At 37.8% G+C, this 18,573-nt stretch overlaps 1 protein-coding gene across 2 annotated transcripts in view; it reads right to left on the reverse strand.

The window, feature by feature from the left end:
- chn2 (chimerin 2) overlaps positions 1-18,573 on the reverse strand; it is a 178,695-nt gene that overhangs the window by 10,925 nt on the left and 149,197 nt on the right. For both annotated transcript variants that reach the window (XM_062958033.1, XM_008117029.3), the window contains 2 exons: positions 16,448-16,525; positions 2,900-2,984 (listed from right to left, as the gene is read on the reverse strand). In XM_062958033.1, the coding sequence (XP_062814103.1) occupies positions 2,900-2,984; positions 16,448-16,525 (163 nt within the window). The remainder of the gene's footprint in view (positions 1-2,899; positions 2,985-16,447; positions 16,526-18,573) is intronic.

Below are 18,573 nucleotides of genomic sequence, written 5' to 3' on the forward strand. Positions count from 1 at the left end.
AGTCCTTGCTTATTTTTTCTACTACTTATTTTTCTACTACTTTCCATTAGAAGTTGCAACAGTGGTTTATATTTTTAAAAATCCACACAAAATAAAATTCAAATAAAAAGTCAAATAGATCAAAATGTACAAGAACTGAAAGGTAGCAGAGTCTTTAAAAGCCACATGCAAATAATGAGAAGGACTAAAATTATGCCTAAAAAGCCTGATAATATAGGAAGATCTCATCCTGGCACGGAAGGCACAAGGACAATAATGCATATCAGGCGGTTGGGGTGTATCTCCCTGGTAAATATTTGGCTGACTTCAAGTGACAAAGGCATCAACATAAGGTCCTCCTCTTAGAATCTTAACATGAAGGCATCTGAGATATGAAAGAAGTCATGATGGAAAAACATGCTATGAGAGCGGGAAGGAAGGCAGGGCTGACAGAGAGAAATAAGATTGGCAACCAGTATATGTAATATGGAAGTTAACTGCAATAGTGTGGTCCGATACGAGAACAAATTGCAAGAATATCACAGCAGGATGCATGGAATATCAATATTAACTATAATACCAATAATATGATAACACTATTTTACAGATTCTATATTGATTCTTATATAAAGTATCACTGTACCCACGGAGTAATGTGAACTTTAAAAAGGTCATCAGTTGTATGAATCAGTTTCCTGGATATTTTAAGTGATTTTTGTAATTTCACAAAGCTGTGCAATGATTCCACAGATATTCACGGATATATCGAAAATAATGTTGCTCCAGAAGGTGCCCCTGAATAGTTTTTATACCACAATTGAACACCTACTATCATTTTAACTATGAATTTTTTCAGCCTAGGATATTTTTGACTTGGCAACTCTAGTTGAAGGAACCATTGATTAGGTAGCTTAGCTGAACTACATCTTGGAATGCCCTGTGTTGTTAATTCAAATAATTAACTTTCAAATGCCCCATCCAGTAACATGGAGAGAAATAACAGCTCTTTTCTCCACTAGGCATTCTTGCTAAAAATAGCCGCTCTCTGCAGCAAATAACAACACAGCTATGGGAAATCTCAGTGGGAAAATGGTGTGTGTGTGTTTATGTATACAATACTCAAAAGTTAAAATATGTGTTAATATGTTAGTTGTATAAACGATATTTATTTTTTTGTTTCAATGAACTTTTGATTGTATTGTAATTTTTTTAGTGAACATCCACGTATGATCCCATCAGCACATTTCCCTTATTCCTCTCCACATAAAGTCCACAACTATTGGAACATGAATATTAAGTAAAATATTATTATTAATAAAATAACCACTTCTCTGTCAAGGCTGCAAGAATCTCAGACCCAAATTTATATTATCCTGGAATTTGTGAAGCAATAATAGAAAGTGCCTCTGAGCATATTCCACATTTACAGCTCACCCCACATTTTCCTAAATGAAGTCTCCTACTAAATGCCTGTAACCAAATCTATTTGGGTTATTGAGCTAGTTCAGACAGAAACTGCCACATAATGCATTGTCAATGAAATCCAAACAAACTCAGTCAGTTGTACTTAAGATACTCCTTTCATTGTTTTTTCCCGTTTTCACTAAGTATGTGTAGTTAAAAACTTGTTTGTCTGCTTAAAGTTAAATGCTGATAATCTAGTGAAGCGTAACTTCAAAACCTTGACTCTATATGCATGCTTTTTTCACAGGTTAAAGACTGTGAATCATGAAAGCAAATGCAGCAATATTTAATATATTTATATGCAGAGTTCTTACATATTTACAGTCAGCCTCCACATTCGCAGAGATTATAGACAGAAGACCCCCGTGAAAGTGGAAAACTGAGATAGTAGATACAATCTGAGAGACAGGGCTTCCACTGAAAATTGACCATAAAATCGGAAGACTTAGAGATCCTTAGAGGTCTTTCCTCTTGAAATCTCTGGCATCTCCAGCATGCCTGGAGGAAGTTGACCACTGAGTCAAACTGGAGGACCTTGAATTCCTAGAGATATTTTTAAATCAAATTTGTGAATACTCAAATTCACAATATTTGATTATTCTGAAAATGTAGAGGACAATGGTATTAACATTTTTAAAGCCTTCCCCTTCAAGCAAAAGAGGCAGATACATAGTTCTCAACTACCCTTGTGAAGCATGAACTACTATGCTGAGAAACATTTTCACTTAGATCCCCAATAGCAGGAGTCCCTAAACTAAGGCCCTGTGGGCTGGATGCAGCCCTCCAAGTTCATTTACTCAACCCTAAACTTGAGACTTAGGGTCGGCCTAAGTCTGAAACTACTTGAAGGCACACAACAACAACAATCCTAATTAGCATGACTATCTCATCAACAGGCCCTCATTTCCCAATGAAAGACTGCTAAGTTTGTGTTGGTTAAAATCTATCCTAGTTGTTCAGACATCTCTCTGATATTGAAATGGGGCACCAAAACAATTGGTTTTATGCTGGTTGTATGGTTCTGATGTCAGCATGGCCCACTAGGAATGATGGCAGGAATATGGAGGAACTTACATGGAGCACTAAGTCCAACTAGGAATGGTGGTAGTGATACAAGAGGTAAGAAGTCGAGTGGACCATTGTCCCAGATTTGACACAAACCGTTCAGTGGTCATCCAAGGTCACCCAGTAGGTTTCCATGGATGAGTGGAAATTAGAAGTCTGGTTTCCAGAGTCATGGTCCAATGCTCAAACCCTATACCATGCTGGCTCCCATCCTACCGCTAAAAATTTGTCATCTCTTCAGATTATTCTAAATGAAGATGAAATTGTAGTAACGTTTAAATGTTGATTGATTTTAACATTGCCTAATATCCTTCTCAAACAATCTATCTTTATAATTATATCTGTCTATATTTTTGTTGAAAAATTAGAACCACAAATTATTTACAATTACCTGAACATCTCACACCCTGAGCAATGAGTCCCCACATGAAGTTGGCACAATATTCACACCAATGTGGACCTCGAAATGTATGGACCTGAAACACAGAAAAGAGGGAAATTCCAGGATCACTGGGAGGCAGATGGCTTGACAGATGGAAGAACCACAAAAAAGAGATAAGTAACAAAGAACTAAGTTAAGAACAAGTCTTCCTCACAGCTGTCTGCATCACAAGTGCTGTGGATAATAAGCCCAGGGAGAGAGAAAATTGCTTTGGGTCTCAAGAGTTTCTCTTCATTTTACAGAAACAAAACAAACACCACCAAAGCACTGCATGACATTGAAATAAACCGATTTAACCCTGCCTTTAATGGGATTAATGTTTCACATGTTCAAAATGAAAGTGCTGGGAGGGGCCATAGCTTAGTGACAGAGCACATGGTTTTCATAAAGAATGCCCCAGGCTGAGTTCCTGACAATGCCAAAAAGTTTGGGAAAGGCTCTTCTATAAGACCTTGGAATGCAGCCATCAGTCAGCATATAAACAATACTGAACTAGATGACCTCATTAAATATAAGGCATATTCATAAGTGCAACTATCTACAGTCAGCCTTCTGCATTTTTTGGGGGTTAGGAACCCAGTGAAAGTGAAAAAAAAAACCCCACAAATAAAAAATTGCTATTTTTTAAAAAACACCTCTGGAAATTTCTAGGTCTTCCAAAAGGACTCTACTGTCAACTTCAATTTCTGGGTCTTCCAGCAGGACTCTGTGATCAGCTTCATCAAAGTGGAGGAGTTTTGCTGGAAGTTGAACATAAAACTGCACTGGATGACCTAGAGATGGTTTCTCCCTAGAGCTCTCTAGGTCCTTCAGCATGACTAAAAGAAGGTGTCCATAAAATCACTGGAGAACATTGGGATTCCTAGGATAACATTTTAATCAAATCTGTGAATAATCACTTCCACAAAAGTCAGAACCGCAGATGTGGAGAGGTAACTGTATAACTTTATGCCAAAACGTAATATGAAAATAAATCTAATTGATTTCAGTAGAATTTTGAACTGCTTTTCATGTATAGATACTATTTTTAAATACATGGTTATTAAAATATGGCAGAAGGCTCTAATGCAGTGGTTTTCAACCAGTGGGTTCCCATGTGTTTTGGCCTACAAATCCCAGAAATCCCAGCCAGTTTATCAACTGTTAAGATTTCTGGGAGTTGAAGGCCAAAACATCAGCCAGGGCAGTTAGTGTCAAACTATTATTTTGACAGTGTAGATGCACTTCCTGTGACAGTGGGATTCAATCTCTTTTCAAAGTCTTTTTAATGAAGCAGAACATTCAAAATATCTTCTCACACTGGTATTTTTCAGTTCATTCAGCCTTCTACAGCATGACTTTGCTGCATGTGTACATCCAGAATGCTGGTCTCCTACTGTTTATAACATACAATCTAGAGTTTATTTTGAACAATGTGTTGTGACCCCAACCATCCGAGGTGCCTGGCTTCAGATTATTCTCTTCTATGAATCAAATGTACGATTGGTCTTTCCCATTCATCTCTATAATGTTTATTTCTCATGGAGAACAACTGAATGCCTCTATGGAAAAAAAATCCTCTTGACGGCAGCACTGTGTGTTTCAGACTGTGGTACCAGGCAGTAGATTGACCTTAAAAGTCTTCTATGGAAACAAACAATTCATTGAAGTTCTGCAGAATCTTTTAATGTACTACATTAAAATAAACACAAAACAAAGGAGTAAGAATTTGAAAACTGTATTCCCTTTATCACATACTCTGGAATGTAAATTGATAATATCCTCATGCTTCCTAACATCACAGAGTTAGTTCTTCATGCTCAACATTTAGCAATGCCTTTTCAGAACATCTGGAAAAAAATACTTCAACCAATGTGAAAGGAGTCTGATATATTTCAAATCTTTGGGCTGTCTCAGGAAAATAATTTTTATACAAAGAGAGATCTGTTTCTGAGTCATATGCACAAAGAGTGGGGTCTAATTAGTCTAAAGACACCAGACACGATGTGATCTTGCAAGCTAAGCAGGATCAGCCCTGGTTAGAACTTAGATGGGAGACTGCCAATGGATGTCAGATGGTGTAGGCCATGTTTCAGAGGAAAGAACTAGCAAAACAACCACTAAGCGTGTTGTCAAAGACTTTCATGGCCGGAATCACAGGGTTGTTGTATGTTTTCTTGGCTGTATGGCCATGTTCATATACCTCACAACCTCTGAGGATGCCTGCCATAGATGTGGGCGAAACTTCAGGAGAGAATACTTCTGGAACATGGCCATACAGCCTGGAAAACCCACAACAATCCCAACCACTAAGCATTTCTTGCTTAAGAAAGTCATATGAAAGTCATGGGGTCACCATAAATCAACAGGCAACTTGAAGGCACACTTACATATAAACACAAAAAGGAGGTCCAACTCTGCATAAACAGAATTTCCTTGAGAAAGAGCATAAATGAACAAAATGGATTGGCTTGCATAACTTTAAATGTTCGTCTTTGGACCATCATATTTCTGTTGGTGCCACTGCTCTGTTACATCAGAACAACATTTGATCACTTATGTCAATTTTATATAATTTCAGCTATTTAATGTCATGATGAAACATAATTACATGACTGTTATTTGTGACTTTATATAACTAACAACACCATATCATAATCATTCAATAAGAGTCAAAGGGGATCATTGTAAGATAGTATCAAAATAAAAAACAGAGAGATTTGTGCAGACATTCCAAGCAATGGTTGGGTAAGTGCTGGTTTTTGCATATTTGAATCAACTACAGACACAGGCAAATTATTATTGACCCCTTTTCTTTGCCAAGTTAAATAAGTAAACTTGTTTTATGCAGACCACCAAAATTTAAACAGACCCTTATTCAAGAAAAACACAGTAAGTGCCATTTTGCAACAAATCTCTGTAACAAGCAATGACAATAAACAGCATGATAGCACAAATGAAATGCCTGTTTAGAAGAAAATGTTAGTTCAGCATTCATGAAGCTACTTACACAGAGGTCTTTTGAAATTTAAAACATGGTCATGGTACATAAAATTACATCTTTTACAGTCTAGCACAGGGGTGGACAACTTTGGGCATTCCAAATGTTGTTGAACTATATCTCCCCTCATCCACCAATTTGCTGGCTAGGGCTGCTGGATGATGTTTTCTGAGAACACTATTTGTTCTTCTCATCCTTGGTCTATGACAATTAGCAAGCTATTGAATACAGTGAATGTACTTGGAAGGAAAGTCCAACGTTGTTTAGCATTTAAGGAAGCACATTAAACCTAGTTTTGGAGCACTGGGCAGTTAGGAGACTTGATGCAAGCTGCTGTTAGGAGAACATTCTGTAGATCCAAAGATATCTGACTTTATTCACTTTGGGCTTATCTATGCTAGCCGAAATCCCCGGACTCAACTTGAATAAAAGTCTGGCTGTCTTTATGATGCACAGCAACTTCTATTGATTTTTATTTTTGCTTTAACCCAGTTTGTTCTCCTTGGAGCAAAGTCAGAGGATACTCCTGAATTTTCTGAAAACCTGGTCTGGTGTATCCCACAGCTTTGGGACAGTCTGGTCAACTAGATCTGGTCTAATTTAGCCCAATCCACTGTGTGTTATCATCTTTCATTGAACTCATTAGCACATGGAACAGGTGTTGATGACTACAGTGTCTGTGTTGTCTTCACTCCTAACTGGCTACATAACTTTCTATGGGCACTCTTGCAGAGGCCTCTGCTGACATTGGAATGGAACAACCACATGGCAAGCATGAAGTAAGGAGGTCCTGTGTGATCAGGCAATCTTCACCCAAGCTGTTCAGGTACCTCTGCTGACATTAGAATAGGAACCTGAACAATTGGCTTCTCCTTCATGCTGGTTGCATGGTTCTGATGTCAACAATGGCTAAGAGCTCACATGAAGCACTATGGCCCACGAGGAATGATGGCAGGGATTTGGAAGCGCTTTCACAGAGCACTATGGCCAACTAGGAATAATGGCAGGGATATGGAGGAGCTCACATGGAGCACTATGGCCAACTAGGAATGGTGGTGGCGATACAGGAGGTAAGAAGCTGAGTGGACCATGGCCCCAGATTTGACACATATTTCTCAGTGTAGATGAAGCCAGACTCAGGTTTAGTTTGGTTGTCTACTGACATTAGTACACAACTGATATTAGATTTATGCTCATGGAAACGGAGTGCAATACAAGCACACCATAGGTCATGGCTCTATTAGTGGAAGGGGGCCACCATTTCATTCTAACCTCTCAGATAATGATAGTGAGTTGTCTGTATTGTTGCATCAATGTGAGAATTTAAAAGAGCACCTGTCACTACTTAGCACTTAAATCTATATCACCTGAATTGTTTTAATGTCATCCTCATATTTTCTTTTTCACTGTGCTTTTTTAAACATATTGCCTGAATTCCTAAAGACTTTTAATCACTCTCCTCCCTAATATGTGTGTGTGTGTTTAAATAAACATTTAAGTTTGTGGACCTGTTTAATAACCAATTAAATAGGTAAATATTCACTGGGGAGTAGTTTTAATAATGGCGATAGACTAATTTCATGGCTCACTGTGAATTAGTTTTGCAATGAAGCTTGTGCCTTGTTTTCAACATAAAATTCAAATTCATGATTCAGATGAATGCTAAAACAGTTACCAAGGTTAGTCAGGTGCAAAACATTCAGTTGCCAATGGAAATGAACAAAGCACAGTTTGCCCACTCTGATTAAACAAAATGCACAAAGAGCTCTTCTCATCAATAATGGCTTTTGTGTTTATGAAAACAGATACAACTGGTCTTCATATGCTTTCCTTAGCAAACACAGTTGGCTGTTTCAATCCTTATGAAAGATGTCCCTGTATGTGAAAGAGACCTATGTGCATATCTGTGCTGCCAGGCGTTCCTAGATTAGGCCATCAAACTTTTAATACCAACATGATGTGTCAGTAACAACCTCATTAAACCAACAATGTATAGCTGTATTAATTTTATTATCCAATAACAATTTCACAAGTTGCGGCTCTATTTACATGTGCTAAAATCGCAGAGTGTAGTTAGTAGACAGAGCTGATTCTTACTGTATGTACATCACTTGATATTTTAGTGATCCACAACTGTATGATTTACAGCTGGTTGTGAGAACAGTCTCCAGTGATGTCCATAACATCACTTGTTATGAAAGCTATATTATATCTTTGACCTGTGAGGTTGGTTAGCACCTGAAAGTAAACTCTTAATGTTTTGATTTACTCAGTGACTGATCTATGCATTTGAGTTCATTAATCATTATTACAACTGTAATATTATAATCTTCTTAAATTGTTCTACACTAATCATTAGGATATGTTAGGCATGATTTGAAGCTCTGTAAAATAGTAATTTTGCTGGTGACTATTTAAGCCACTGTAACAGATAATTTATTTATCTTGCCATTAAGAGGAAACCGTAATTATTTTTCATTTGAAGCCTAATAATTTCAGCTGTAGCGCCATTTCCCATGGACTAGAAATATAAAATGTAAGGCTTGCTTTAATCTAATATGAAACTCAGATTGCATGTGTTTTCTTCCCACTGCAAAGCTTCCCCTTTTTCCATTGGCTACAGTTTATTGTAGTATCCAACAATGAGGATTAACTTTTGTTCAGGTAAATTTAAATTTGGTTAAGATGAACTAATATAGTGCAGGGAAAAAAGTCACACGTATGCATATGGAAATAAGAGGAAATACACTACCCAAAGAAGACAAAATAGGGCACAGATTTGTATACAACAATTTGCATGTAAACAAATATGCAACACATTTGTGGGTAAGAACGGAATCATATGACCCATGTTGTATGGTCCGTTTTCCAGGTTATAACTTTTAATATACTACATTGAAGCTCCTTCTTCTTTCCTTTGCAGTTCTTTATGCTTAAGATCAGGGGTCCCCAAACTAAGGCCCGGGGGCCGGATACCTGGCCCCCGCCCTCAGTTTTATAATATAATACTTTATATCATTTTAAATAATATAATATATTGTATATACATATAATATTTATAATAATATTATAACGTTATATAATATAATACTAATAATAATACCATATAATAATAATTATATGTTATATATTACATATAATATTACAGTATAGTGGTATAGCTCAATATAGTAATATATAATGCTAATATTGTGCTATGCTAATAATATATCGTATGTACATACAGTTGCTCTGAGTCCCTTTCGGGGTGAGAAGGGCGGGATATAAATGTAGTAAATAAATGTAGTAAATGAATAAATAAATAATTTTAGACTTAGGCTCGCCCAAAGTCTGAAATGACTTGAAGGCACACAACAACAACAATCCTAATTAACTTGACTATCTCATTGGCTAGAAGCAGGCCCACACTTCCCATTGAAATCCTGATAGGTTTATGTTGGTTACAATTGTTTTCATTTTTAAATATTGTATTGTTCTTTCATTGTTGTTGCTGTTTTGCACTACAAATAAGACATGTGCAGTGTGCATAGGAATTTGTTCTGTTTTTTTTCCTTCCAAATGATAATTCGGCCCCTCCACAGTCTGAAGGGTTGTGGACCGGCCCTCTGCTTTAAAAGTTTGAGGACCCCTGCTTAAGATGAATGGACTGGACAGCCCTTCAAATAGGAGATTCCTTCAGATATCTAAATGTCCTCTAACAGTCCTTCAAAGAGTCAATTTATTCTGGTGAGGACACATGCCCTTTATCACACAAACTGATCTGAAGTTGGTTTAAATAAATCACAGCTATATTAAGCACAATTTGTCCTGATTCAGATATAAAAAATAGGTAGCAGTTAGTTAAAAATAGAAGTGAACGCTTCTGATCTTTTCCCTGTGGATGTGCTAGAGATTGAGAGGAGAGACCTAAGATGAATTCATGGAATGAGAAACCATAGTTTAGCACCGTATCCAAATGAGGCCACAATTGCTTTCATTTAGAGCAAACATGAAGAAGCTACTCTAAAAGTCTTCACAGGGCTGGGCATTTAAATGAAATGAATTATGAAATTGGACATTTTGTATGCTGAAATCGTAGAATTCTGCATATCAAAAAGTTAGTATCAGCCATTCAGAAAGGATGAATGCATGCTTAAAATGCCAATCCATTCTGAAGGTTGTAGAGATACAAAAGGACTATTTAGCACAAATGAGACTTTGCAAAGTCAGTATAAATGACATTTCAAACTACAAAAGAATTTAAGCTCTTTGTAGAATTTCAGGAGAATTTTGCAATTTCAGCATTCTCTACTAGATGCAAATGATGCTCAGATAAACGTATTGGATAAAGCCTGATATATACAACCACTTTAGGCAAGTAAAAGCTATAGTTCTGTCAGCAAGTCTTTAAAATGTTTCTTTCTTCCTTCCACCTGCTTTCAAAAAAGCTCTTTATTTTAGACACTTGGGGTGGGGGTGGGGGGCAATCTCATTACGGGCATTTGACTAGCTGAAGAGTGTTTCAAAAATGATGGATATTGACAATCTATAATGTGTTGAGAGAAGGGCAACCCAAATGGTAAAATGCCTGGAACCCAAGCTTTGTTAGGGACGGCTTAGGGAGTTGAGTATGTTTAGCTTGGAGAAGAGAAGGTTGAGAGGGGACATGATAGACATGTATTTGAAAGGATATCTTATTGAGGAGGGGGTGACTTTAGAGACCAGGACACGGAACAATGGATTCAAACTGCAGGAAAAGAGATCCCATGGACACATCAGGAAAAATGTCCTGATGGCAAGAGGTGCTTGACAGTGGCATATGCTGTCTCAGAGTATAGTGGGTTTTGAAGGTTTTTAAACAAGACCAGGACAGGCAGTTTTCAGGAATGCCCTGTTTTTGTATTCTATCATAGAAGAGCGTTGGACTGGATGTGGTCTCTTCCAACTCTAAGATTTCCCTGGTGTCCTGTTAGTGAAGTGAAAAGCCCACTTACAGGATTGTAATTTTGCAGCTTGAGACCCCTGGAACCATCAAGATATGCATGGAGGTTCAATTGATGTAAATGTCCTATTGGCAGTATATGGGTGTTGAGGAGATATCAGAGGCAGTTGCGGAAGATCTAGCCTTCTTCTCCTCACAACAACCCTTAAAGGGTCGAAAATGTCTCGACTAATCATTTTCCTGCCATTGGAATCAGTGGGGAACAAATTAAATATATGATCTTCCTCATCACATGCATTGGTTGCAGTGAGCTAACAAAATGTGATGGTTATTCTATCATAAGCCTCTCCTATCCACCCAAGTGATTTGTCTGTTCATTACATTTTCAAATAAACTATATAGCCCTTTTACGCAGGATAGTTTTAGAATAACAGAACACATAAGCCAACAAATCCATAACAGTGAAATATAACAGGATACTCAGAAACAAAAGTTAAAATAGATATTTATATGTATGTACCATATCAAAGAATTCAATGACATTTGTTTGCTATCTATCATTTAATTGGCTATCTGTTCTGTATCCATATAATACTATGGAAGAGAATCCTAGGGTATTTTTATACCTGCAGTTAGCCAAGTGTATTACATTTAAGTTGTGTGTATCCCTCCTATAAAAACCATCACTAAATTTAGAGGGTGTGTGGACTTTTTAATTGGTGTAAAATTATCTGTACTTAATATTTTTCACATTACATAAAAGTGGGAATTATTTTATCATCTGCTGCAATTTAAACTTGTTTTTACCGAGAGAGAGAGAGAGAGAGAGAGAGAGAGAGAGAGAGAGAGAGAGAGAGAGAGAGAGAGGAATTTCTACAATTTGCTTCCTTGTTCACACCTTGGCGTTTCTTCTGGATCTGTTACTCAAAATGGCAGCTCTGATAGATAGGAGTATCTAAAGATGATAGTGCATGCATTGATAACCTCAACTCTGGACTTTCACAATGCAGTGAAAACTGTACCAAATTTGAAAATTTCAATTAGTGCAAAATGTGGCCATCTGAAATGGTTACTGGTACATCTAGGAGTGATTATATCGCACCTATATTAAAATCAGTCCACCAGCTGCCAATTAGTTTCTGGGCAATGTACAAAGTGTTGGTTGTCACCTTTAAAGCCCTACATGGGTTGCTTCAAGATTATCTAAGAGATCACCTTCTCCTGTATAATCTGTCCCATACACTCAGGTCTTCCTATTTCAGACAGCTACCACCATGCTGGAAATGTTAACAAGAGGACTTTATCATCAACCACCCCCAAATTATGGAATGACCTGCCAGAAAAACTCCGACATTTATGTCTGCATTTAAAACAGCATTAAAGATCATATCCTCCTGAAAACCTTATCCAGATGCTTTTTAAATTACAAGTTTTAAAATTATGAATGGATTGTTTTTAATATGTATTTTTTTTAACTGATGTTATGCTCGTTTAACTGAGTTGTGTGTCTATTCCCTTCTTCACCTTAATTCGTAAGAAGAGGCGGGCAAGGAACAAATATTATTGTAATGTTGTAAGTATTTACTGGACCTATTTCTTATTTTTGTCTCCATCCAACAGAGATTTTTTGATATTTAGTTATTCAAAAACAATGTGACCTTTTGAGTGACTTTATCCCAAGTGGGGTATGGTTGCAAACAAATGTTTTTATTGTGTGTTCCTTGAAAATAGCACATGCCAAACATTCTGATGGACTCTATGTCATGAACTATTTTCCCCTCAGCATATGCATTCATTTCTATGGCACAGCTATTTTTAAAGAGTTCCAAAACAAGGGACTGGAATGCTTCTTATCTCTATGAAATAACATGTTATTTTAATCATCTTCCACAGAGAACTGGAATAGTGAACAGTTGAACTAGATTACTACTAAATACATACTCATAAAAAACTAAGTTTTATATTTGATAACTGATAAACACAATTTATTCACTGATATGTTTTGCACAAATTAACTGAAATCTATGATCTATGCTGAAGAACCAAGAGGAGAGCAGCCAGTAGTGAATCCATGGGGATATGAGTCCCATCTATACTGCCATATGATGCAGTTTGTACTGATTATAATGGCCAGTGTAGACCAGGCATGGGCAAACTTTGGCCCTCCAGGTGTTTTGGACTTCAACTTCCTAACAGCCGGTGTAGACTCATAAAATGAAGATTCAAGTGTATTGAACCGGATAATATAAGTCTACACGGCTATATAATTCAATGCAGTTAATCTGCATTCTGAAACTGCATTATATGGCAGTGTAGATGAGGCCCTACAAATGGGCTGGCTCTCCATTAGTGGATCAGTCAATGCTGAATCTAACAAAACACACACATTTACTTTTAGCCTCAGTCATTTGCTTCTTTGGCTATAAACATAGCTTTTGAATAAAGGGAATGGTCATGACTTGGGATGGATATTTAATCTCCATTAAAAGACCAGGAATTCCTCATGCCTTGTGACAGCTGGTGGCTCAAATGTCAATGGGATAATTCAGGTCTGGATTGTAGTCTAAACTTTAAAGGAGATGTCAAAGGTGCTGAACCTATTTTGGGGAGAGGATCATGCACTATATGCTTTTAAAAAAGAAATTGGTAAACTCAGAATAGAGGCACTACTCCATTGATATGGCCTAAATAATCATAATCTTATTAGATCCTAGGCAGGGCTACCCAATGAGACAGCTCAGAAGCCAGAAGATCATAGCATAATGCTCCAGTCCTTTGCAAAGGAAAATCATTATTGATTAATATCCAGACTCAGACCAAGGTCTTGGCATTGAGCTTTAAAGTCAATTCTCTTTCTGACTCTACCCCAAAATTTTATTCTATTCCTCTGACCAACACACATTTTGGTGCCTCAAATATTAGACCGGTTTCTGGATTTATTTGATCAGCTAATTCCAAAAATGGCACTGGTTTGCCGTTATCAGCTCTAGTTTTTGAAATACAGAACAAATGCCATCTACCTGTCACCATCTGCTTGTCAATATCTAGGGCTGATGCAGCCTCCCCAACACAATTGTCTGAATCAGTACCTCAAATAGTACCAGGAACAGGCCCAAAAATCAAGAAAGCAAGATTTTGTTTTGGTTGGCCAATGTCTTTATTGGTTTCATCATATTGTATGAGGTGAGAACAAACAAGAAGGGGAACAAATACAAGGGCCTTTTTGGTTTGTGGCATAGAAGTTGTGGATCAACCTCTAGAGAGAAAGCAGTGGCCCACTACTGGTAGATTTATTTTAGCATGCTCTTTTATTACATTTTGATGAGCTTTTAATAGTTGCTTTCATTGTCTCTTTAGTACAAAAAGTCATTCCAAAAATGGGCATAAATAAATATTATGCAACAAAATTCAAATCTGCAAATGTGTTATATTTGGGCAAAATAATTTGCAAAATTTTAGTATATAGGTATCACATCAGATATGGAGCCCCCGGTGGCGCAGTGGGTTAAACCCTTGTGCCGGCAGGATTAATGTCTTGAAGGTTGGGTTGCTGATCTGAAGGTTGCTGGTTTGAGTCCAACCCAGGGAGAGCGGATGAGCTCCCTCTATCAGCTCCAGCTCCATGCAGGGACATGAGAGAAGCCTCCCACAACGGTAAAACATCAAAACTTCCAGGCGTCCCCTGGGCAACGTACTTGCAGACTGCCAATTCTCTCACACCAGAAGCAACTTGCAGTTTCTCAAGTTGCTCCTGACATTAAAAAAATCACATCAGATTGTGTTTTTGTACACTGAAGAGGCATTTGTTTCAATGTACAATTTTCTTGATCTTTTCAGATATTCAAAGCACTTCTTAAAATCCACGTTAGGCATTTAAAAAACCTCTAAACATCCAGCTCTGAAGTCATGCATTTAAAGTTTGGAAAGTGAATCATATGATTTACCAGCTAAATTATAGCTCTTTTCAAACAGGAAGCAAGAGGGTATGTAGAACAGTCAGAGTGAACAAATAAAAGGTTCTGGGCACACATCCAATTTTAAATCAAAGACCAAAGAAGGGGAATTTCGAAGAGGAAAGCAAGAATGTATAGGTCAGCGTGGAAAATATGCCCAAGTCATGAGAAAATATTTTTCTGGCTAAAGTGAAATCATTTTTCATATAAAATGATGACTAGGGGGAAATCTGAACATTGTTAGGGATGCTTTCAAGGAAGAGAGAAGGAAGAGTCTCCTTTTCCATTTGGAAAAAGCACTGGCTTTACGATAAAAGATCACAAGAGATTCTTGAGAAACATTTAAACATTTAATTCACATGTTTTTATATAGCCTAAGGGAAAGAAAAAACCCTGTGTTGTTCATGACTGGAGATGCACTAAAAGGGAAGGCTTTGTAATTGGATTTGTAGATAACATACTAATATATCTAATGTTAAAATATTATTTTCTCACAATATATGACTTTGGACTCTGTAACAGTGTACTCTGCAATAGCCACTATCTGTTCCAGCTAGAGATGGGGTGTAGTTTCAACACACACACACCCCTTTGTAAAAGATTCTTTACTAGATTATTAGAAGTTGGGTTGCTTTTGAATAATTGCGAACATAGCCATAATTTCCTGGCAAAGAAAGTGTTAAAGCAGAACATGTGGATTGTTTTCTGCCCATTTATGAAGCACACTGAATAGGACTTTGGATACATACTGAAAACAAGCTGCAGTCTTTGCAGAATGTCTCCATCCTGAAAAAATGCAGCACTTCCCACAAAAGACATAGATCAAGATGCCTGGAAGCTAAGCTTGTCAGAATGAGTCACCTCCTATATGCAAACACATCATCTCAGCAATTGATGGGAAGAAGGAGAGAAAGGATCTCTGTGGAGATAAACCAGCACCATGGAAGCCTCCTCATACATGTAATAGCTTCAAATATTAGACAAGCAGGAGAAAAAGATTTCTCCAGGAGCAAGTTGAACAGGATTCTGAAGAATATTTATTGGCACATAGAACCCAATTGAAGATACTAGACAATGACACTACATTACTCTGTGTTGATATCACACTCCACAACCCTTTGGTTTGAAATGAATGAATATCATGAGCTACTGCCACAAGCAAAACTAAAGACTGGGCAGAGACATTCTTATCAAATTTTGAATGTATATCATGTTACAATTGCTTATGTTACAGACGAATCATAAATCAAAGGATTTTGTTTACAAATGTAAGGCTTCTGTCCTGTGTCCAGCTACCATGCATACTAAGGAACAGTTTTCAATGAGACTTAGTTACATCCATGTATACTTAGGGTTAGTAAGCACCATTGCTTTCAATGAGATTTAAGGACACCAGGAGCATATTTCAGTGAGATCCACTGATTCTAAGTAACTGAATTCTCTTTCCCTTTCTCCAGTTCTCTTTCTTCGGGACCTTTTATTTGTACCACAAAGTTTAAAACAAATGTTATAATACAGTATGGAACAAATTATTTCATATTAGATGGATTGAGGATAGGTAAAAGAAATAACAACTGAATGAAAGCAACAAAACTTGAGTTTAAACACACACACACAAGCTTGGAGTCAATAGATGTTCTTACCTTAAAGTTGTGTGCTTTTTCATAGTTGAAATAGTTGTCATTTTGTGTTAACGCAGCTCTCCGGACCAAAGATGTGATCTGCGAATAGGCAAAGAGTTTCAGTGGTTGCCACAGAAGTGCCCCTTTGACTCCCATCTTAACCCCCAGTGCCACTGCCAGCAGCTCTTGGCGCTTCCTTCCTCGCTTAGATTTGTGAACCACGGTGCAAGCTTTCTCATTTTCCAGCCACAGCTCCTCGGCAAACATTGTGCTTGGTTCCCAGATCTTTTGCCTGTCTTCTGCGGAGCCCGGGAGGCTGACTACTGTCAGGTTTGTCCAACTGCTTCTAATGTTAGACAGCAGATTTGAAGCAGCTGCGGCAGCCCATTCTGCAGAGACCTCTGGCATGTGACTTGAATGGGCTGTCTTGTGTGATGGAAGGAGCTTTTGCATCTGAATAAGTAACGGTCCTCTTTGTGATACTTCTTTAAAGCAGACGTGTGTCTCAAACAATAGATGGGATTCATGTACAGCACAACTCCCCCTTCTCTCTTCCCTCCCCCCAGCAGTGTTATCCTGCCAGACAGTAAAGAAAGAAATACAGGCAGTAGGACAGCTTTACACCACAACACATTTCAAAAGATAGATCACTTCTATTTGGGAGCATTTTTTTTCATAAATGGCTCTAATGCTGCATCCAATTGCACTTAGAGCTGGAGACTTGGTGAGCTATTCCAGTACAAACACCAACGGATTAAGCCTTTAAATCCCAATGATTGTTTAATCTTGCAGAGCTAAAAATCTCTTCCTTTTCATATCCCATGGAAGTGAAAATCTGGTAGCACTTGAAAGGATTACTAGCAGTTCTGTGCACTGCATTAAATTAAGAATTTTGGGGGGCTCTGTTTTTAAAGTAATTAAGTAATAGATTATTTCAATATTTCTACTAATTATTTCAGGAGTAGATGCTAACTATAATGTGTAACTTGACTAACATAGAAACAAATGCATATATACACAAGGTACTCTTGACTAATATTGGAGCCCCAGTGGCAAAGTGTGTTAAAGCACTGAGCTGCTGAACTGGCAGACCAAAAGGTCCCAGGTTCAAATCCCGGGAGCAGAATGAGCGCCCACTATTAGCTCCAGCTTCTGCCAACCTAGCAGTTCAAAAACATGCCAATGTGAGTAGATCAATAGGTACTGCTCCGGCGGGAAGGTAACGGCGCTTCATGCAGTCATGCCGGCCACATGACCTTGGAGGTGTCTACGGACAACGCCAGCTCTTCGCCTTAGAAATGGAGATGAGCACCAACCCCCAGAGTCAGACATGACTGGATTTAACGTCAGGGGAAACTTTTACCTTACACTTGACTAAATTCACTAAAGCATGGGAACTCATATTGACAAACAGAAGTTATACTGAAGGACAGAGTCCTCCTATTTGTCTGATGCTTCTTCCTCCAATCCAGTTGTTGAGAGTGTTATGTAGGTATCACTGACAAATAGTTCTGTACAAGCTAGACCTTTAAAAAAATATTCCTGTTCAGTGTTTCAACCAACCAACCAGAGTGTTTCCTAAATCAATATATTCATGTTTCAGCTAAGGCTTGTAAAGATTCCTCTTTCAAATACAGATTCTACAATCCTCTAGCCAGCCTGCTTAATATAATTATAATAATACAACAGCAATTTCTGCATTCAGTTTCCCCATGTTTTCACCTTATCTGACAAAACAGCTCAGTACTCATTAATACGTTTTAGATCAGTGGTTCCCAACCTTTGGGCCTCCAGGTGTTTTGGACTTCAACTCTCAGAAATCCCAGCCAGCTTACCAGCTGTTAGGATTTCTGGGGATTGAAGACCAAAACTGAGCTGAAGTCCAAAACACCTGGAGGGCCAAAGGTTGGGAACCACTGTTTTAGATCCTCAACTCTAGAGTGTATTCTCTAAAGCTGAAAAAAAGTTTTTAAAACTTTGGAATTACCTAGGACTGAAGATACCTTGCCCCCTGTTTGTGGATGGGGCCATTTAAGTCTATAAGGACTGGCATGGATGATATATACACTGGATAGTCTGACTGCACACAAAGGATTGGGTTATAACTTATATGAGTAATTGCATGGATTATCGCCATATGTTTTAGA

Source organism: Anolis carolinensis, chromosome 6, assembly GCF_035594765.1.
Source record: "Anolis carolinensis isolate JA03-04 chromosome 6, rAnoCar3.1.pri, whole genome shotgun sequence".
Taxonomy (NCBI): Eukaryota; Metazoa; Chordata; class Lepidosauria; order Squamata; family Dactyloidae; genus Anolis; species Anolis carolinensis.